Raw genomic sequence first — 23645 nt, forward strand, 5'->3', positions numbered from 1 at the left:
ACGATCGGGGGCACCTTAACGTGTCATTTCCATGACCATGTTCGCTCTCCTCCCCCTCGTCCTGTATCACAAGGATTTCTACTTCGCATGCGATGGCCGTGCATTAAAAAAAAAAAAAAAAGTAGCCGTGTGTGTGCACAACCGTGGTCCCCCACCACAGCGTCACCCTCCCTCCCTCCCTACCTGGATACATGTGAAGCTGAAGCAGCATGCATGCGGCTGACAGCGATGCAGCAGACAACCAACACGGTGGAGCGGAGAGGATGGAGAGGACGCCCGCGGGGGAGACGCAGCGTCGGACCGACGACCAGCAGCACCAACCTGGGCTGTCTTCAGCAACATACGGCGTGCTCGGTAAGTACATAACAGACACCATTAAAATGGGCCACGCGTGGTTAAAGTCAAGAAGAGATTAGTGAGAAGCTGGGTCATGCTTTTTTTTTGGGGGGGGGGGGGGCGAAAATAAGAAGGAATAGCAATGTGATGATGTTAGTGCTACTGAATGACTCCCAGTGGACCTAGATGTGGTTTAATGAAATGGTGGTGGATGCTACATGCGGTACACTGAAGAGGGTGGGGGGGTGGTTTGGTGTCCACAGGTGCACCCACCAGAAAATTAAATATAAATTATTGTCATTGTAGTACAACAACATTTGAGCGCAGCGAATGATAAAACTGTACTAAGACAACACTAAAATATAGAGTGAATAACCATGGCAAGCTGTGTATTCCAATTGACAACATGAACTGCTAATCCGAAAGTTAGCTAGCTATAGTCCCTTATTTATCTAATAGAAATCACCCCCAAAAATTTTTTTTAACTAATAAAGTAAGTCAGTCATACGCACCAAAAATGCAGATTAAATATACCGGGCACCGGATTAATTTACAACATGCACAGTAAACCCTAATTTAACAATTTTAAGAGCACATAAAGAACATTTTGGGGCACACGTTGTACACAATTTACAAACTAGATATTAGTTCCACACATCGGAGTCGGACAGAAGTGTGTCAGCAATTTTGTTTCTCCAAAATTAGTAATTACAAATTGACTCAGTCTGTTTACTTCTACTGTAAAATTTAAAGAGCAAAATGCCACCATTTAGTGGCAGTCTGGAGCCCTGTGGCAGATCAGACAGACGTGTTTCGCTACTCAAACTTGCTCTGACCAGAAGATGGAAAATGCGGAGGTTATTGTGAGCCATTTAATTTGAAATCTAATTAGTTAAACAAACATAGCAAGTTCAACAAATAAGACTCTAGTTTGGTCGATTCAACCTTTTGGAATGACCATGACACAATTTTTCACAAGCACATTTGCGTTTTTTATAGAGCTGTGAAACGATTAAAATTTTTAATCAGAATAATCACATTTTAGAATTCTGATTAATCACGATTAATCCCCTAATAAAAAAGGCTTTTATTATCAAAAAAATTTCCACACCAAATTAGAAGAGCACCGATTATGTGTTCATTCTTTTGACATTTAATTTTATGAGGACGTCTTCAACATTTTTTGATCCACTGCACAAGCTCATCCTCCTCTTTTGCTAATCAGTTAATTACTTGCATAATTTAAAATGGAACAAAAAATGACCTCGATATTTTGACATGAACAAATATTCTAAATGTGATACGCAAACATTCATTAAATGCTTTACTTTAATGCATGAAATTATGTTTATTGCTCAAACACAACATGCGCTACCGTAAACGTAGCCATCTGCTGTCACGCTAAAGGATAATCTATTAATAGTGCAAAATTAATAGTGCGGTTAATCTACGTTAATTCATGATTAATGCGATAATTTATTGTGATTAATTAACGCTTTAACTTTGACAGCACTAGTTTTTTATTGATGCTGTGACAGGAAGTTAAACATGACTTTTTGCTATTAGGCTTTTTTGTTGTTGTTGTAAATATGTGTCAGTGCTTCAGATAGTTTAGGCTCGTTGAGATGGAAAGCCCATAAATAACAGTCAGGCACAGTGGAGTAATGTAAATAAAATAAAAAATATCGCTGGATGAATACATTAAATATTTTTATGCTAGTTTGAAATGGATGTTTTAATATGGACCTTTGTAGAAAATGCAACTTTACATCTTACTATCACTTCTCTAGATAAATTGTTTGGAAAGAGGCTCCTGCAGGCCAGACACTACATATTGTCGAGGAAGTCCTGGCTGAAGATGGTTCCCACGGAAAACTGTGACATCCTGATGACATTCCCAGGTACTGTACAGCATCTAGACCAATGCTTTGTTTCATTGAGACATTTATTTGACACCCATCCATGAGCTGAAAGTAAACGGTAAAAATTAAACATCAAAATAATAATTATTCAACTGGGTCTGTAAATAGTAGAGATGTAATGATATCCCAACATCACGATATGAACCTCATGATACGATAATTATCGCGATATTGTGGGGAGGTTGACAATAAAAAAAAAAAAAGCTAACGATACCCTATAAAATCTCATGATATTATAGAAAAATAAGTTTAGATTGAAATAAGAAGGACAATATTGTGTTATTATTATACATAATAACCGCAGTGGCAAAGAAGAGGCTTGGCCATATCATGTCATGCCATGTCACGTTACTGTTGTGCTCATATTGGCTTAGTGGCGCAAAGTATCACGGTCTGTGTAATTCACAATGCTGTGTTCGGCTGAAGCGGGCCAAAAGTAATGCTTTTCAACTGAGATGTTTAAATATTTGCTGGTATGACTGATTCATGGGAGCGGTAACTGCCGCAGTGGTCAAAACATTCCTAATTAAAAGTCAACTGCATTATTAAACTAACCACCAGAGGGTGCCAGAACTGCACAAATGGAAAACAACCTTGCCTTTTTAACAGATGTGCTTGCTTTTAATATTGTGACATGACGACGATATTGTGGCAATTTTAATATCGCGATATCACGATATTGCCAATATCGTTACATCCCTAGTATCTTTTGTGAGCACAGCCATGTTATTCAGGGCACCTCAGAACTGTTTGAATCGCAAAACAAACCGTAATAGTTCAACCTTGAAAACCAAGCTACAGGAGAGAGTCTCCGCCAGACAGCTAATGGATGTCCTTCTATTGTAATGTTGCAAAGTAGCTTGATTTATTTAACCTTGTCTGCCTCGTTCTGAAAAAAAATCCGCTGTTAGCTCACAACCTTGCATAACACTCGAAATCCATGATTCAAAGACGAAGTATATACACAACAAAGCCCGTCTGGGATACAAAACTTGACTTGAAAAAAAAAGAAAAAGAAGAAAGAAAAAAAAATAAAGAAAAAAAAAATAAACTTGACTCGACCTGAAATTGGTATCGGTAGCCCTCTCGTCTTTTCAGTGTTATACCAAAATCCATCGAGCGGAGTTATAAATTGCATGCCACCTGGAGCTGCTGAGTCATGCTCAAAACGAAAGCAACTGCAAGAATGTCACGATGTATTTTCATCAGACCGAATTTGCAAGGGCATCAGAGTGGTGAGCAATGCAACCATCACAGTTTCTCTCTTTTAGCTTGCCAACACAGCCCAAAATCATGGATGTTAGCCTTAATAGAAGCGTTGATCCTATCCATATGTGTGAATAGTGTTTCGCATCGCCTCTGTGTCAGCCCCTGTAATTGACGGGGTTTGTATCGGATGGGAACCACTCAAGCTTCCATGTGATTCTCAACCGGAAAAGTGGTAGAAAATGGATGCCTTTACAATAAAACAATAAATGCTCTCTTATGATTTGCTCTCTCTAGATTCAATAGATGACCACACTCTGCTGTGGCTCCTGAATCAGATCCGGGTCGGAATCCCACAAGTCAGTATTCAAGTCCGGCAGCATAAACATACCCAAGCTTATGCCTTCTTCATCACCACCACGTTTGAGAAGTAAGGCTGTGACAGGAAGTGCCGCATGCGCATTGCTCATTGCTCATTTACTGTTCGTTAGAGCTTCAGAATATATTAGTAGCAAACGTCTGACTAACTTACCACTTAAGTATTTGTTGTTGATGTTTGTTGAAAGGTCTAGTGCAATGGTTCTTAAGATGGGGTTTGCGAGACATAACCGAATCCAAATTGTTGGATAGTTTAAAAAAAAGTGCATACCTACAGTGGATATAAAAAGTCTACACACCCCTATTAAAATCCAAGTTTTTGATATATGCAGGGCTGGACTGGCACAAAAAAATCATCCCTGGCATTTTCACTTAGGCCCATCGGCCCGGCCCGGCCCCGCCCAACTCCTGCCAAACATGTAGTTCTGCCACTGATGTTTGTTGTTCTTAGTTAGCTTGCTATCTATATTCAAAGTGGATTAACAGACTGGTCCCTCTAAATTGTGGGCCAGTCTCTAGGGATAAAGTGTAGGAAAAAATAATTATAAAGCACTGCATCGGCCCCAAAAGAGGTCAGCCCACCGGGCATCTCCCCTTGTGCCAGATGGCCAGTCCAGTCCTGGAGATATGAAAAGAATCTTGTGACCAAGATCAATCATTTTAAAATCCACCATTAACTCATTTGCTCCCATAATCGTATAAATATGTTTTATTTAAAATGTTTTAAGTGTCCCAGTGTTTTTTTTTTTATGATAGAGCATACAGAAGGCTTTGATGCAGCCTCAACTGCAAAGAACGGTTGAAGAAATGGTAGTCATTAGACAAACGGCCAGCAGGTGGCTGCAGAGCAAAAGAGATCAACCATGGCCATGTTGAAAAAAAAAAACTCAATTACTCAAAATTCTAAATAGATTTGTGAATAATAATGAAACTAAACTATATTCTAATGCTAATTGCTGCAAAACAGAAACAGATATAAATATATGTTGTTTGTTGCTGAAAGAAGAGACTCTAATCTTTCTGGTAGGCACCATGATTTTATAGCAATAGAACACAATATTCTGTGGGCCTTGCAAAATCAGTCAAAATCCAATAAAACAGCCGGGAGTGAAGGGAATTGCTTCAGTGAAAATGGCTGGGAGTGAATGAGTTAACGTTATCTGTAAGCTGTAACAAAAAAAAAAATCACAAGATGAAGTACAAATAAACAATTGAGATGATGGTTATCGGAACAATTTTTTTTTTAAATAAATTAAAAAAAAATCTTGAAAAATATGCTACTTTATAATTTGTATGACACATACGGTATGATTATGAAGGGGGTCTTTTGAAAATTTTGACCCAAAAAGTTTGAGAACTTTTTTTCCTGCATGCTCTCGATGAACCCCTAAACAGAAACAGTCGAGCTCTTGCGCAGTGCAATTTTTTCCATCCATATTAATCCTGCTGCACTTTTGTCCTCAGTTTACTGCGGGGAGCGGAACAGATGAGCATGCACAAGGCCGTCAAGCCGCAGTTTGGCGGCGGGATGCGACGCTTCTCTTGCGAAGAGGACAACATCTATGAGAACATAGAGAGCGAGCTCTGCTTTTTTACATCGCAGGTTGGATGTCAAAAATGCTGGTTTGATTCCAGTATTTGGTTACATTTTGTATTGTACTGGTTCACGGGATGTTGTATTTCTTTCATGAAATTTGCTCGAGAAAAATAGATGTCATTCCATTATGCCATCATTTAAAAGTGAAAGGTGTTATTTACCATATCCGTCACGTGAGGAAAACACTGAAAATGTGTTGTGAAAACAAATACAAACTTATATATTTGTCCAAAGATGCCACAAAATGGCGCTGAAGCTTTGGCTAATAGGAAAGTAGTAATTGGTGTCAAGGAAGTACTGTTGATGTGATACATCTCGACTGAGTCTTTGTCTGTTGGGTCTGAGTTAGAGCTGTCAATATTAATGGATTAATTGACAAGTCATTGATTATCAAATTAATCAATAAATATTCTAATAATCGCGTAATTGTTTGGAGCCATTGATTCACTTAAAATTGTACAATAGCTCTGATTACAGCTTGAAAAGTAATAATGGATAGAATAATTATTCAATAGTGCATGACATCACTAGTCAAAGTAGTTTTTTTAATTTTGTCACCCATTTTTTTAAAGTGGAAGTCAACCGTAAACATTTCTTGACAATAATCTGTTATGTGTGACCTCCCTAATCTAAACATGACATTCTGATTAATATTACATATGGAATGTGCATTATGAAGCAAAATCCATTTGTATCCATCTCCGGAGGCAGCCATTTTGCCATTTGCCGTCAACTGAAAATTACATCATAGTTGCTCAGGGCCAAGGCAACGACCAATCACAGCTCACCTGTTTTCTAAGGCTGCGACGTAATTGGTTGTTACCTGAGACCTGAGCAACATTGATGTCATCTTCAGTCGACAGCAAGTGGCAAAATGGCCTCCCTTTGAGATGGATAAAAACGGCTGGATTTTACTGCTTAACTCACAGTCCACTAATATTAACCAGAATATCATATTTAGTCTAGTGGGGATGCATAGAACATATTATTGTAAAAAAAATAATAATAATTGGGTTGACTTCCCCTTTGAAAAAGAAAACCTGAACCTGGTTACCCTTGACTTTTGTTTACAGGAGCGTCAGAGCATCATCAAGTACTGGCTCGACAATCTGCGAGCCAAACAAGGGGAAGTGCTTCACAACATTCACTTTCTGGAGGGACAACCCATCAGTAAGCTTATTTACATTGAGTGTCACTTTTTCCATTTCATTTTTCATCCTTACTCTGTATTCTACTGTACTTTTTTTTTTTTCCAAAGGCTGACACCAATGTATGACATTTTGGACTGTTATCTAGTTCCAGAGCTGGTGGCCCGTGGCGTGATCCATCAAATGTTTCCTCTCCACGAGCAGAGGATCCTAAATCAGCTGATGACGTCATGGGTCCAGGCTGTTTGTGAAAGGCAGCCTTTGGGTAAGTAACTGGAAAAGAGCATTTGTTTGATACATCCTTGATAGGTATGATATTTGCCGGTGTTTTCCTCCATGCTGCAGATGATATCTGCGACTACTTCGGAGTGAAGATCAGCATGTACTTCGCCTGGCTTGGTTTCTACACCAACTCTATGCTTTATCCTGCCGTCATTGGCTTTCTCTTGTGGATACTTGCAGAAGCTGATCAGGTATCTTAAAGCATATACGTAGCACGTTTGGGCCGTCAAGTCTGGGCACGGCTCTTTCTATGCGTTTCCCCAGCAGTCTAAATACTAGTGATACACCGATGTGTTTTTTTTTCAGGGCTGATACCGATATAAGTCGGCAAGGAGACCGATAACTGATATTTGGAGCCAATATTCTTTTGCAGTGAAAAAAAAAAATTAGCATTAAAAAAATAAAAAATTAAGCATTTATTAACTCGTTCACTCCAAGCCATTTTCACTGAAGCAATCCCCCTTCGCTCCAGGCTGTTTTACTGGATTTTGACTGATTTTGTAAGGCCCACAGATTATTGTGTTCTATTGCTATAAAAACATGGAACCTACCAAAAGAAAGATTAGAGTCTCTTCTTTCATCAGGAAAAATATTATGATAATATAATCGAAGAATTTGTATCTGTTTCTATTTTTCAGCAATTAGCATTAGAATATAGCTAAGTTTCATCATTATTCACAAATCAGTTTAAAACACTGGGGAAAAGAGCTTGTTGCAACATGGCCCTGGTTGATCTCTTATACTCTGCTGCCACTTACTGGCCGTTTTGTTGTTGTTGTAATAACTACCAATGCTTTAAGCAAACATTTTCAGGTTAGAGGCTTTCAAAGCCTTCTATATGCTAAACATACAGCTTTGTTTTAAAATTCTAACAAAAAAGTAAATATTTTTCTATAGTAAATAAAGTTTTCCATTTTAGGTTAAACTTTCACTTATTTTAATTTTAACAAAAGCAAAAAGCGGCACTTCATTAAGTTCAGTGAAATTTTAAATAAAGACATACATAAAAAAGTTGTATGTATGTAAAAACATCTGACTCTTGTAAATGTACATGTAAAAACGGGTCAATTGCTCACTGGTGTGAATAATGTGGGGTCGGGTATCTCATATCAGTCCGACTCTAGTTGACAGTACTAGTGAGGCAGAACTGACCACTAGTGCCCAAGCAACAGCTCGTGTAACCCCAGGCATTCAGAGACCCCAGTTTGACAACCATTTTGAATAAGGGATAGAGAAATGACTACATGACATCAGTGGACATATAAGGACAGTATCCATGCATTTGTCTCTGTTTTGTTTAGACCAGTCAGGATGTTTGCTGTGTGGTGTTTGCACTCTTCAATGTTGTGTGGGCAACCTTGTTTTTGGAGCGCTGGAAGAGGCGAGAAGCCGAGCTGGCCTACAGGTGGGGCACCCTTGACACCCCTGCAGAGTCCTTGGAGGAGCCAAGACCACAATTCAGGGTAAGGATCACTGTTTAATCCAGTTGATTGCAACCGCAATGTAGTTTTTTAATTTTATTCATTTGTGCCTGTCAACAGTGTGTTATGAATCTTTCTATAAATGCTTTTAGTTCAAGTGATGATTTGTGGTAATACAGTGTAGCCATTAGGGTGTGCGCATGATTTATTGCCATTAAAAGATAAGAGCTCAGGGTTAATGATTGGATTTTTTGGACCGAATCAGGATGCGCAAGTCCAAGATCGCCGATTCTCAGTGTGTGTTGCGCGGGCTCCCTCTTGATGTAGCCTACATAAAAATAAAAATAAAATCAATGCATTAAATGTTCAAACTGTACATGTTATAGTGCCATATACCAAGTACAGTATATTTGTTAAGTACGGTACAGTTCCGTAAGTATGGTACATTTGCCTTTAATCTTTTAGAACTCTTTGTTTTCAAATAATTATTTAGGTTTAAATGGTCATTAAGATGGTACCTGAAGAGCAATTTTTTTTTATAATAATAATAATAATTTGTAAGGCACTTTACATTTCAAAGAAATCTTAAAGTTTTTACTTTGTGTAAAAAGTCTGAGAAGCACTGGCCAAGATCCTTTAAATCCTGACATCTTTAGAATGGATTATTATTATTTTTTTTTTTTTTTGACAGGGTAAGTGGGCCATCATACAACTTTTTTTTTTCATATCCGGCCTGCCACATATCTATATTATCCAGAGTCCTGTAATATTATTTGCATTAATTCAAATTGGTTAATTGAAATATTGTATTTATTTATCTCATTAAATGCTCGGTTTATTAGAAATAATAATAAATAAATAAAAAGTAAATGAATATTAAGCGGTTCAGAAAATGAACTATTGGATGGATATTACAGTTTTTCTCAAATGCCAAAACACAAAAGCCAGTCCTCTAAACCAAATGGCCAGTTGTCTAAACACATTTAATAAATGTAGCCCTCATATTCTCATATTTGAACTCAATAAACACAATTGCCGTCATTTACTGTATTTTTTCTTTTACAAAATTGATTTATTTTTAACTGGATGAGATTGGATTCTTTGATCATTAAAAAGTGACATATTTTAATTTTTTACAAACACATTTAGTTTCATTTTATTTAGTTTGCCTCGCCTACAAATGAATCCGACCGTTTTAAATATCAGCGCAGCACATGGCTTAAACGTTTTGTTCACCGTGACAATAATGAATTGTGTTTACTGTAGTTTAGCATCTTTAGCACCTTTAGTATTCGTGAGGAATTCCGATTACAGTGCAGTACGTCACTTAACCAGGCTCAAATGAAAGAGTACATTACCAACAAAGACTTGTTAGGTACTACGCGTGATATCCTCTGGAATCTTTATTACGATCAATGACACTGACACGGCTGGAAATGTTATGGTAATTGGGTAGCGACTTGCTTTGTAACTAATTTTTACATGTGCCGCCCGGCTAGCTCAGTTGGTAGAGCATGAGGCTCTTAACCTCAGGGTCGTGGGTTTGAGCCCCACGTTGGGCGTAGGCTTTTGTTGTTGTTGTGAACGAGACTGTCCCTTTTATTGAGGTGGTGGGTAATAGTAGCATTTCAATGTTTACTGCATGCTAGCATCTTTAGTATTGATGTCAAATTCATAATACGCCACTTGTGGTCACATAAGTGAGACCAGTACATTCGTCGAGCCTCTGAAAACTTAAAAAAAAAAAACACAATAACAAGGCAGAAATATTTATTTCCACGAGTCTGGACTCGTATTGAACGGTGGGATATTATTTATAAATTTTTGTGTTGTAGCCTGGCTAGCTACAAGACTGTCTGTCGATGGTCAGCCAATTATATCAATTTCGTTCCAGTGTCTTTAGCCAACCAAAATGCTTTCTTTCAATTGTGCACCATTGTCGTTCGCCAATAAACGCGTTAGCGTTGAAACGCACGCACGCACACACATGGAAGCGAAGCGACTCCCTGTGCAAACGTAAAGGTAAAACTAAATGAAGTACAGTTTAATATTAAGGTGTTACATTGCATAGTTTTGTTTATTAAATTGCTATTAAAGAGTTGAAAGTACACGATGTGGTTTGATACTGTGTTAATAATAGATGTTCGACAATACCATACTTAATTACAGTGTTGGTTTTGTTATTTGTGGACAAGACTTCAATTCAAAACATAAGGAAAATATTTGGCTTCTTGACATCAAAGTTTCCTCAAAATCAGAATTTGCGTTTTAAATGCATCTGCAAAAGAGGTTCACAAATGCAATTGTTATTGTGCGAATCTGATACATCTAAGAAAAATGAATACAAACAGCAGGTGGTCCACACGTTTTGAAAGGTATGCACCGTTAGTAGACAATTTTAAAAGTATTTATAATTTTAAGATTTGAAATACAATGTAGCTTATTATAATTGCACCTCTCAGCCCTCAACTGACGTTGGTGAGTTAAAAAAATAAATAAATAAATCACCTTTTTCTCCCTCTTATCGTCCTCCCTTTCTTTTTACCGCTAACGCCTTTGATTGGCGAACGACAATGGAGCACAATGAAAAGTAAGCATTTTGGTTGGCTAATGACAATGGAACTAAATGGTTTGAATTGACTGATCATAGACAGTCTTGTAGCTAGCCGAGGGGCACAGTAGGTAGTCATTTGAGGGCCGTGGGTTCGAGCCCCACGTTGGGCGTCGTGGTGTTCGTGATGATTTTAAGTGATTTTTGAACTGTTGACAACCCCGCGTAGTGTTTCTGAGTGTAAGAGATCATAATTTCAATGTTTCCTCTGAGTACCTATTAAATTTTTCAAATCGATTAGATAGAAGTTTGTATGCAAACCATTTATAGTCTCAAGTATGTTTACCAATGTAATGACTAAAATGACGTTCTTTTCACCCAAAGTAATTGCTGTGAGTTGGGCCAAACATATTTAATTTGTTGTCATATGAAAATTCTGATTTGACTTCAATGAAATGGAAAATGCATTATGGCTCATTTTGCACCCTTGTTGCACGTTAGAAGGAATTCCTTGAATACTCAAATATGAAATTAATTTATTGCAAAGCTATCACAATATAATCACCTTGTTAAACATTTGTAATCCACCCTTTATCAGTTGATGGTGTTTCATCATTAAATGTTTTTTTTTTTTTTTTTTTTTTTTTTTTTGTTCTTCATGTTCTACCCGCAGGGTGTGAAACGCTGCAGTCCCATAACAGGCTGTGAAGAGTTCTACTATCCTCCATGGAAGAGGACGATGTTCAGATGGCTGGTCAGCCTCCCCATCTGCCTCCTCTGTCTCTGTTTCGTCTTCGTCATCATGCTCCTCTGTCTGGAACTGCAGGTGTGTGTGTGTGTGTGTTTGTAGTGTAGAGTTGATTTGGGCAAGGATAACTTGGCCCCTCCCAGGTCAAAACAACACATTCAAGTATTCTATACAATTCGAAGAGCCGCAGGGATCGCGTGTGCAAATATGAATGAATAAGCAGTATGGCTCATACTAACTGACCTTCCAGGAAGTGGTCATGGAGATTCAGGAGCTACCCGGCATCACAAGATTTATTCCCAAGATCCTCCTGGCAATCACTGTCACCATATGTGATGAGGTTTATAAGAAGATTGCCTATTGGCTCAATGACATGGGTAAGCAACAATAGTGGATCACCATTTTTTTTTTTTGAACATTTAAATATTGACGCATGATTTGTTTTAATGACAAGGTGATTCTGCTTATTTTTCCAGAAAATTATCGACTTCAGAGTGCCTACGACAATAATCTCATAATCAAGATGGTTTTTGTAAGTCGACCCTCATTCACTTTGAGGGGTGTCACAATATTCACGTGGTTGACTTTTGTGATGCTCTCTGTTGTTGTACAGTTTGAATTCATCAATTCTTACCTAAGTCTTTTCTACATTGGATTCTACCTCAAGGATATGGAGCGACTCAGGGAGGTGAGACATGAATGCTATCATGCTGAATAAAAGCAACTCCTACATGAATTATTATTATTCATTGAAAAACGAAAATGTAGAAGAAGAAAAAAGCGCATCTATATGCCTGGATTTCTTTTTTTCTTTTTCTTCTTTAGATTAAACAATGAGTGCTAGATCAACTTATTTCAAAACTTTGCCCACTATTAACTTATTTGCTACCAAAAATGTATAAATACATTCTGTTTTAAATATTGCTATGCTCCCAAAGACGTATCTATACATTTTTTTATACAGAAGGCTTTGATGCAGCCTCTGAATTGAAGAGAATGCTTGAAGCAATGGTAGTTATTACAAAAACGGCCCGCAGGTGGCAGCAGAGTATAAGAGATCAACCAGGGCCATGTTGCAAAAAAGCTATTTTACCCTTTTGTGAATAATGATGAAACTTAGCTATATTCTACTGCTAATTGAATTTTTAAAAAAAATCCCTGCTGAAAGAAGAGGCTCTAATCTTTCTTTTGGTAGGTTCCATGTTTTTATAGCAATAGAACACAATATTATGTGGGCCTTGAAAAATCAGTCAAAATCCAGTAAAACAGCCGGGAGCGAAGGGGGTTGCTTCAATGAAAATGGCTGGGAAGTGAATGAGTTAATGTGACCTATAAACTGTACAATAATGCTTTTTTTTTTTAATCATTTCAACAGGGGAAGTGAAAGTAAACAACTGATATGCTTGCACAATTACACACACCCTCATAACTGGGATGAAGCTGTGTTCATAATTAACCAATCACATTCAAACTCATGTTAAATGGGGATCATTACACAGCTGCCACCGTTTAAAGTGCTTCTGATTAACCGCAAGTATATTTGGGATGTTTTAGTAGGCTCTTCCTGTTTTGAAAATAATTACTGTACCTTGATAAATGTAGTATATGGTAAAAACCTGGCATTTGAACAAGGGTGTGTAAACTTTCTATATCCAGGGGGCGGGTATTTTATGTACAAAAACACAATGTGCTTTTTTTTTTTATATATATGTGCTTTTTTTTTTTTACAATATCGTGAGCTATAATATTACAATATTGTGAGTTTTTTTTTTTTTATATATCGCCAAACTCCCCACAATATCATAATATTTATCGCATCATAGCGTTTGTATAACCTTAAATCCCTATTTCACGTTTCTTCACAGATGCTCGCAACACTACTGATTTTCCGTCAATTCCTCCAGAATATTAAAGAGGTCCTCCAGCCTTACCTCTATGAGCAAAACAAGCTGGGCGTCTTCACCCCCAAGGTACTGTGGGAGCTCCTACAAGCCATCATGCTCAAGTACGGCCGCTTGGCTCTGGGAAAGGCGCAAGCCTCAATGACAGCTTACTCCTTCCTGGGGCCCAAAAGGCTCCCAGCCAGCGACAGCGCGGGCCTGGCCTCTCAGCCAAAGACGAGAGGGGATTTAAAAGCTGGATTCAGGCTGTCGGAAGAAGAGTGGGATATGAATGACAGCGCCCTGAAGCAACGGAAAGTCAGCTTCACGGAGAAGGTCGACTACCAGGACGTGGCGGCGGAAGCGCAGACGGCGGATGACAACTTCCCTGAGGACAGTCCCACCCTGGTAGAGGACGGAATGGATCCATCCAGTATTTTTGACAGTTGTGACGAGGACAGCGACCTGGAATTGCTGGCTCAGGTATGCTTGCAGTATGCCAGGATTTCATTTCCAGTTTGCTTCCAAAGAGTTAAACCCTGCTATTTAGTTAATATTGTAAAATCTATGATCCCCAAAACAAAGACCCCCCCCCCCCCCAATTTTTTATTTTATTATTTTTTAAATAATAATATATCCTATGCAGCCCCACTAGTCTAAATACGGTATTCTGGTTAATATTGCATTAGTTGAATATGAGTTATGAAACAAAATCCATCCGTTTGTATCCATCTCAGGGGGCAGCCATTTTGCCACTTGCTGTCCACTGAAGATGACACCACAGTTGCTCAGGGCTCAGGTAACAACCAATCACAGCTCTGCTTCAGAAAACTGGTAAGCTGTGATTGGTCGTTGCCTGAGCACTGAGCAACTGTGATGTCATCTCCAGTGGACAGCAAGTGGCAAAATGGCCGCTCCCTGAGATGGATAAAAACGGCTGGATTTTGCTTCATAACTCATATTCCACAAATGTAATATTAATCCAAATGTTATGTTTAGAATAGTGGGGTCACATATAACATATTATTGTCAATAAATGTTTACGGTTGACTTCCACTTTTAAAAAAAAAAAAAGGTGACAAAATAAAAAACACTACTTTGACTAGTGATGTCATGCACTACTGAATAATTATTCTATCCATTATTACTGTTAAAGCTGTAATCAATTGTACAATTTTAAGTGAATCAATAGCACCAAACAATTACGCGATTGTTCGAATATTTATCGATTAATTTGATAATCAATGACTTGTCAATTAATCAATTAATGGTGACAGCTCTAACTCAGACCCAACAGACAAAGACTCAGTCGAGATGCATCACATCAACAATACTTCCTTGACACCAATTACTACTTTCCTATTAGCCAAAGCTTCAGCGCCATTATGTGGCCACTTTGGACAAATATATACGTTTTTCAGTAAATAACGGACAAAAACAAGAATAGGTGAATTTGTAATGAGGCAGGGGGTCGCTTTATTAAACATGACACTAAGCTTGTTTTAAGTACTTTTATGTTGGCTTCCTCAAAGAGTACCTGAGTTGTCAAGTGTTACCAGAATCAACGTTATCGGCCAGAGTTTTGTACCGATTACCGAGGGAAGTGTGCAAATTATGCAAATGATTTGCATTGACAGGACTCCAAAGAGAATACCCCCGTACCTTCTTCAAGAGAATCAAACTATCTCCGTCAGAGAAAAAAAACTGTGGACAAGGTCAAGGAGGACAAGAAGTCCTGGATTGATCCACCAGAAGAACCCCAAACCGTCACTCTAGCGCAGGCTGAGATTGAAAGCTGCATGCAGACGTATGAGGTGGGTCGCCCCCACAAAATCACAGAAAGGCATCTTTCAAAATGTGTTAGTCCGTTCATGTTATCAAACGTGTGTTAAACAAAAGTGTTACGCAATGCAGGATACACTTCAGGACTACCAGGAGATGTTCATTCAGTTTGGCTACGTGGTGCTCTTCTCCTCCGCGTTTCCTCTGGCGGCCATGTGTGCGCTCATCAACAATATCATCGAGATCCGCAGTGACGCCCTCAAGCTCTGTACGGGCCTGCAGAGGCCGTTTGGCCAAAGGGTGGAGAACATTGGGCAATGGCAGGTCAGAGCGCTCGGCCCAAAAAGCCTTACTCGTCATATTGCCGTCTATGATAACCTGAGGACAATTTTTTTTTTTTTCTGTGTACCCCTAGACAGCAATGGAGGCCATGGGCTTGATAGCCATTATTGTTAACTGTTACCTGATTGGTCAGTGTGGTCAGCTGCAGCGTCTTTTCCCCTGGTTGAGTCCCGAGATGACCGTCGTCTCCATTGTGTTGCTGGAGGTAAGCAATGCCATCTAATGATGGTAAATAGTTGAATGGTAAAAAGAACTTGATTTGTACACGGAGTGTGAAGCGGTTGGGATGAAAATCAGCACCTCCAAATCCGTCGGAAAAGGGTGGAGGGCGGAGGCCCTGTCCGAGTCGGGGATGAGATCCTGCCCCAAGTGGAGGAGTTCAAGTATCCTGGGGTCTTGTTCACGAGTGAGGGCAGGTTGGCGCGGGAGATCGACAGGCGGATCGGTGCAGCGTCTGCAGTGATGCGGATTCCATATATCGGTCCGTTATGGTAAAAAAGGCAAAGCTCTCGATTTACCGGTCGATCTACGTTCGTACCCTCACCTATGGTCACGAGCTGTGGGTCGTGACCGAAAGAACAAGATCCTGGATACAAGCGGGCGAAATGAGTTTCCTCCGAAGGGTGTCCGGGCTCTCCCTTAGAGAAAGGGTAAGAAGCTCGGTCATCCGGGAGGGACTCAGTCGAGCCGCTACTCCTCCGCGTTTAGAGGAACCAGTTGAAGTGGCTCGGGCATCTGGTTCGGATGCCTCCTGGACGCCTCCCTGGAGAGGTGTTCCGGGCATTCCCACCGGCGGGAGGCCCCGGGGATGACCCAGGACACGCTGGAGAGACTGCGTCTCTCGGCTGGCCTGGGAACGCCTTGGGATCCCGTCGGAGGAGCTGGCTGAAGTGGCTGGGGAGAGGGAAGTCTGGGCTTTTCTGCTAGAGCTGCTGCCCCCGCGACCTGACCCCGGATAAGCGGTAGATGATGGATGGATGATTTGTATAGTGCTTTTCAAGGACGCTTAACAAAATGTATCTGTATACACGAGAAATTTTGTTTTTAAAAGAAAAGCTAATTTTTTTCATTAAAGATTACATTAAATGATTCAGAAATTAAATTTTGACTGTTAATGTGTGGTACAAAGCAGTTAAATACTGACTGTAGACTTTTCTTTTCTTTTGTGACTTTTTAAAGATTTTTTTCCAGTGCAACCATTAATCAATTAATTAGCAACTAAGCCATTATCAAATGAATTGATCATTGTTTTTAGGATTGATTAATCATTTAGAGAGTTTGTTTATTTTTTCTTTTAATTGTATATACCTCTGAATTTCCGCCTTTCAACAATAAATATTCTCTGATTTCCTACGTCCTTCAAGAAAGCAGATTTATCTGTGTGTTGAATCATGCTTTTTATTTATTTATTTTTATCACAATTATCAATATTTTTGCCAATTTTCTGACATGTTCTTTGTGCATTTTCTGCAATGCCAATTTGAAATCATGTCCTGTTTTTTTATTATGGAAATTAAAACGTAAAAAAAAAATTCTGATTAATCAACAAAACAATTGACATTGAAATTTTTTAGTGACTGCAATTAGGTGTGTTTGTGTGCACATGTTACTGAATTTAGACTTTGGTAAACAGATGGCACTTGAAGTGTTTTTTGGGTTTTTTTATGTTCAGGGAAGTTGGCTCACAGATTTTAGCATTCTTAAGTAGTTTACGCCTCGAATGAGTTATTGTAGTCTGTCTGGGACTACATGCATTTGGCTTCTGTCTCAAAACACTTTATGAATCAATTTGTCAACTGAAAAAGCTTTCAAGGAGCCCATTCCATCCAATGCAAAACAAGCTGGTAGCTCAAGTATGAGGTGAAAATGGGCACATTGTCTTACGATAATCAATCTTCGAAATGTCATGATTTGAACTCTTTTACTGCCATTGATGGTCATAGACGTCAAATATTTATTTAAACTATTTATATTAGTTTAACTTTTTTTAATCTTTTGTTAACAAGAGTATGAAAACCTAGAATTTTTTTTATAACATTTGTGATTAATTGTGAGTTAACTCGTGAAGTCATTAATTAATTACGATTAAACAATAATCCCCTGACGCTCCTAATTTTTAATAATCTTTTCTTTTTTTAAATCGCGTCATTTTTAATTGTAATTAATTTCAATTGTTAACTCACGATTATTCATAAAAAATTTATAAATGAACACCAAATGTTTTTTTTAGGTTTTTGTACTCTTGTTAACAAAAGTGGAAAAAAATGCTAAACTAATAGAAATAGTTCAAAGGAAATTTTTGACGTCTATAGCCGTCAATGGCAGTGAATGAGTTAATGGTGAAGTAAATACAAATCTCAAATTCTTAAGGTAGCTGAGTTTAAACTTCATATTCACATTGCATCTATCCATTTGAAGACATGCTTGTCCTCAGTAGGGTCGCGGGCAGGGGACGAAATAGAAGCCCCCACTTGTGCTAAAAGCCCAAAAAAAGGAGTTGTGTATTTGCGATGAGGCATCTATTTTTTTTCATTTGCATGATCCACCTGGCACAAAATTCACTATTTGAGGCAATATCATATGGTTTTTGTCAGCCTTTATTGGTTGCAAATCTTTCTCATTTTTTTTTTTAATTGATAGAATAGAATAATGGTTGTTTGTCTATATGAGCCTTGTGATTAGCCGCTCGCCCGTACTGAGCTGTGATAGGCTCCTGCATACCTGCGACCCTAACATGGATGGATGGAGACTATATTTTTGTCACCACATAGTAAAATTCCTACTCTGCATTTCCCTTTTCCTGAAAATCTGTCAAATCAAGGAATGTGTGTTTCATTTAAAAAAAAAAAAAAAGCTCTATATTATGCATGGTTTGCTATTTGTTACTGTGTGTTTAGAACCCACGCACACAAAAGCTCACAGCAGTCATGTTGTATTGTGTATTCAGAATGAGACGCAAAATATGACCTTGATGTGTTGAGCCGTGCGCCTCTTATGGTCTGTGTGGTGGTTTACAGCACTTTGCCATCCTCTTAAAGTACATCATCCATGTCGCCATCCCTGATATCCCCGCTTGGGTAGCAGAAGAGATGGCCAAGCTAGAATACCGACGAAGGGAAGCTTTCAAGGTATAGTTGGGATATAACTTGAAAGACCTTCGGCCGTCGCAAGGCTTGCTCCGGATGTGAAATGTGATGTCATAATTGTGTTACGTGTCCCTTGGTGTGTGTGTGTGTGTGTGTGTGTGTGTTTGGTACAGTAGTTAACAAAAAATAATAAAATAAAAACGCAAGTCCTTTGCAAAAAAATAAAATAACTTAGACTGCATCTTACATTTATAAAACTTACTATAATTATGGCGAAAATGTTTTCGTCTTTTGTCAATTAAATATCATACATGAGCTTGCAGTTTAAATGTATTTATTTTGTTATAGCTGTGCATCCACAGCTATTGAGGAAGGAAGATCAAACCGTTATTTGAAAATTGTAGTTGAATATATTACACAAGACATAGGGACTTTTTTTTTTCCCAACCATCTACTCAACAAATACTCCATATACTTAAAAATAATAATAAAAGCTAAAACAATTTTTAAAAAAAAGAGCTAAAATTAAGCATTTTCAAAAAAATTAAGTAAAAACAAAAGAAAACTGACTTCATTTAAAAAGCTTAAGTTAAAACGAAATAAAAATTGACGGGACTGCAATAAAAAATCCAAAACAACAGTATTATAATCCTAGTATATGCTTTACATTAGAAAAATCTTGCGCCCGCCATGAATGTGTCAGTCGTCTCTGATTGGTTGTTTTTCCTCAGCATGCTTGTTGTACATCAAATTAGAGGCACAGAGATGTCGGATTTGTCCATATATCATATTTAACATGCACTACTGTCATGTCATAAATACAGTCGTAAGAATTTTTGGGTGGAAGTAAAGTGCAAACTCCCCTTTTAATGTATGCAATTTGCTACCGATGTATTATTTTCTCGTCAAACTTGGTTTTGCTCTGAGCAGCCAATCAGAGAGCGGAAAAAATCTGACGTCATTTTGGGCTCTATAAATAAAGTTAAGTCAAAGGGAAAGGCCAGACTAGTCTAAACATGGCATTCTGATAACTCATTCACTGCCATTGACGCCTATAGACATCCAAAACTCATTTTAACTATTTCTATTAGTTAAACTTTTTTTTTCCCCACTTTTGGTAACAAAAGTATGAAAACCTAGAATTTTTTTGCACATTAAGAACAGATATAAAACATATATATTAATCGTGAAGTCATGCGATTAAATACAATGAAACTAAAATTATCACCTGACACCCTTAATTTTTAATAATCTTTTCTTCTTTAAAAAAAAAGATTTAAAAAAGGAAAAGATTATTAAATATCAGGCGATTAAAATTTGTCATCGTAATTAATCCCATGACTCCACTAGTTAACTCACGATTTTATATCTGTTTTAAATAAACAAAAAAATAATAATAATTCTAGGTTTTCATACTCTTGTTAACAAAAGTAGAAAAAAATTGAATTAATAGAAATAGCCGTCAATGGTAGCAAATGAGTTAATCTTGCATTTATGGAATATGAATTAAGCAGCAAAATCCACCTCTTGTTATCCATCTCAGGGGGCGGCCATTTTGTCATTTGCTGTCGACTGAAAATGACATCACAATTGCTCAGGTAATGACCACTCAGGGCTCGACAGTTTTCTGGGTTTGGTCATGTGACATTTGCCGGCTGAGCTGTGATTGGTCGTTACCTGAGCAACTGTGATGTCATTTTCAGCAGCAAATGGCAAAATGGCCGCCCCCTGAGATGGATAAAAACAACACACACAAAAACAAGCATAGAACATATTGTACAGAACATTTTTGACTTGACTTCCTCTTTTAAGGCAGATTGAATTGGCTTGGTAACACAAAGGGGCGGAATTCTGATTGGACAAAAAAAAAATCACACATACTACAAACACTGCAGCCAATAGAAATGCTACAAAATGAAAAACAAAGTTTTTCAACTAAATTAATACAATTTCATGGAACAAATATCGGAATGTAGGTTGTAAATATTGATGTTGATATCAACCATTTAATAGAACTGAGCCTCTTCACTTCTCACCTCCCATCCAGAGGCATGAACTGCAGGCGCAGCAGCATTTCCAGCAGCAGCTCAGACGCCGGCGCGAGGAGGAGGACCTCCACCGTCAGGCGGAGGCGCGTCAGGAAAGCGAGTGCCACAAGTCGGACGCCCATCACCAGCACCACCACGAAAAAGCGGCGGGCGGCAAGCCCAAAAGACCCAGCTCTCTGCTCGGCAACAACAACGTGATGAAGCTGAAGCAGATCATCCCCCTCCAGGGTAAGTTCTACTCCGGCAGCTCCCGCTCCCCGGCTCAGTCGCCCACCGGCGGGGAGGCCAAGCTGCCAGGGTTCCTCAAGTTTTTAAAGTCGACGGAGGCGAAGAAAGAGCCGGCCACAGCTGCCGGTTCGCCCGGGTCAACGGGGAGCTCTTCGGCCACCCCTAGTGGCCAGGAGCGGAATCAGTCTCCCAACAGGACATTCAGTCCGGGTAAGCTGTTCAGTTTCAGCAAGTCGGAGGGAACGGTGGTGTGCGCGAACGGGACGCAGCCTCCCAGCCAGCCCGACTGTTGTCATGGCAACAGGGCTGACCTCAACTCAACTCATGAGGAATTGCTGTCAAATGAGTCTGATAAAGGAGAGGCTGACTTAGAAAGCTCGGGCTCAAAGAATTATTAAACATTTTTAGCGTAAAGAAAAGAAAAAAAAGATGCATGATCTGCAATGTAAGTGACTTGGTTAAATTCGAAGACGGACACCTGCACAGTAGTGACACATGTCAAGTCTGGCATATGGAATATGAAGGACCAAAACTGCCAGGATTCGAAATAAATAAATGACTAAATAAATACATAAGTGACTAAAAGTGAAAATAAAAACGGATAGAAAAATTATTATTCAAATGTTAAATACAAAAAAATAAATACAAATGGAAATAAAAACAAAATATATATATATCCCTAAATAAATAGATAAATGTAGAGATGAATACAAAAATAAAAAACGAGATTCAAAAAAAATATAAATAAATGTAAAAATATATGTTGAAATATGAGAGCAGAGCGTTTTTATTTATTGATTGATATTTAATTATATTTATATATTTATTTTGACATTTATTTTCATATGTGTTATAATTTTTTCAATCGTTTTTTTATTTTTCTATTTATTTTTTATTTAGGGATATATAATATATATATATATAATATATATATATATATATATAGTTTTTCCATTAATATTTTAGAATTTGTTTTTTTTTTTTTCTTTTAGTCATTTATTTATGTTTAATTTTGGCAGTTTTGGTCCACCATAATGGAAAGCCGTTTTAGCATTTATTCTGTAGGTCCATATACAGTGAACCCCCGTTTGCAGATTCACTGCTGCTGTTGTTGTTTTGTTTTTTGGGTGGGGTGGGTATTGCTTTGGTGCAATCTTGCGGCATCTTTGGGGCAACACATTTTTTTAAAGTGAGGGGAGGCTTCATTTAGTCGGGTCATTCTTCTTGTCTGATTTAAAAAAGCTTTGTTGCTATCTTGTGGCGTCAATAGGCAATTGCATAACTTTGAGAGCTTTGGCTTATTATTCACAATTGTTTTGATATTCGAGCATAAACTGCCCATTTAGTCATGACTTTGACTTGACAACACAAAACCTTAAGTTCTATTTTGTTGTTTTTACATTCCTTATTTTTCTTTCATTACCCACGTCCAGATCCTGTAGTTGCAAAGCAGGCCCAGACCAGCACCGTAGGCAGATCTTTTCATCACCTGCTGTTATTTTTATGCCAAATATAACACACCTTCCCACTACAGAGCTGAATTGTCTTATAAGTTAACACAAAGAACATATTAGAGCTTAACTCATTCACTGCCATTGACGTCAAAAATTCATTTGAACTATTTCTATTAATTTCAATTTTTTTTCCTACTTGCGTTAACAAGAGTATGAAAACGTATAATTTTTTTAATTGTGCATTTAGAACAGATATCAAATTTGTGATGAATTCTGAGTTAACTATTGAAGTCATGCGATTAATTATAATTAAAAATGTAATCGACTGACGCCCCTAATTTTTAATTATCTTTTCTTTTTTGAATTAGGGCATCATTTTTTTTTATTGTAATTAATCACATAACTTCACTAGTTAACTCGAAACGAATCATGAATTTGATATCTGTTCTAAATGTACAATAATTGTTTTTAAGTTTTCATACTCTTGTTAACAAATGTAGAAAAAAATGTGAAACTAATAGAAATAGTTCAAATGAATTTTTGACGTCTATAGCCGTCAATGGCAGTGAATGAGTTAAGATGAATATCAATGATGCTCAAACGGCTTTCCATACTGGCAGACCACATGAGGTCAACAGTTAAATGCACCTTACTTTGCACAAAACATCCAACTATGTACCACTTCTAACAGCTTCCGTGTAAATACATGTACAGTACAGTGAATGTGACTCTTTGAATGAACCTTTTTCTCTTGAGATTTCAACTGTTGCATGGCTCAGTCCCCATTCCAGGTTTTGGTCCTCCTTTTTCCAGCCTGAATTGAATGCATACTGTGCACGAGTCACCTGTTCATGATGTGTTATTTAGCACCTTAAAAAAAGCCAACATATTCTTCTGCAATAGCTCACATTCTCGTCACTGTGACCATGAAAAGTCTTATATTTTTCTCAAATTGGATTTTATTTTGTATGAATTATTTTGCTACATGAATTAGTGAATGTATTCCTAATGCAAATGAAGCCCACTTGAAGTCAAGGGCGTATGCGTTGACACTTAATAAACATCACAGATAAAAAAATAAAAAAAACATGCCTGGGTTCTCTAGTGATTTTGGATATAGTATGCTGATGGTGACCATGACAGCAAGGTGCCGATTCTACAACCCTCAAATATTGACATGTAATTTATTTTTATATTATTCTTATTTTCATTTCAATTAAATCTTGTGAGATCGTT

At 38.0% G+C, this 23645-nt stretch overlaps 1 protein-coding gene and 1 non-coding gene across 3 annotated transcripts; both read left to right on the forward strand.

Moving 5' to 3' along the window:
- Positions 1–23502, forward strand: ano8a (anoctamin 8a). 2 transcript variants are annotated; one of them, XM_086085940.1, is made up of 18 exons: positions 1–354; positions 2127–2237; positions 3762–3894; positions 5307–5445; positions 6513–6609; positions 6736–6852; positions 6933–7060; positions 8171–8332; positions 11515–11667; positions 11840–11966; positions 12066–12121; positions 12203–12277; positions 13455–13952; positions 15107–15283; positions 15384–15575; positions 15667–15798; positions 18611–18721; positions 20727–23501. In XM_086085940.1, exons 1-18 carry the CDS (start codon positions 210–212, stop codon positions 21351–21353), a joined length of 3180 nt encoding a protein of 1059 aa, XP_085942066.1. In that variant the 5' UTR covers positions 1–209; the 3' UTR covers positions 21354–23501. The 2 variants fall into 2 exon arrangements, with proteins under 2 accessions (XP_085942066.1, XP_085942068.1); XM_086085942.1 differs by lacking the exon at positions 18611–18721 and having other exon boundaries at positions 20727–23502.
- On the forward strand, positions 9780–9852 carry trnak-cuu (transfer RNA lysine (anticodon CUU)). The gene has a single exon. It is a non-coding gene; the product is annotated as a tRNA-Lys (tRNA).
- Positions 23503–23645: the final 143 nt, after the last annotated feature.

The sequence above is a fragment of the Leptonotus elevatus genome, chromosome 1 (assembly GCF_054856555.1).
Source record: "Leptonotus elevatus isolate MCC_2025b chromosome 1, RoL_Lele_1.0, whole genome shotgun sequence".
Taxonomy (NCBI): Eukaryota; Metazoa; Chordata; class Actinopteri; order Syngnathiformes; family Syngnathidae; genus Leptonotus; species Leptonotus elevatus.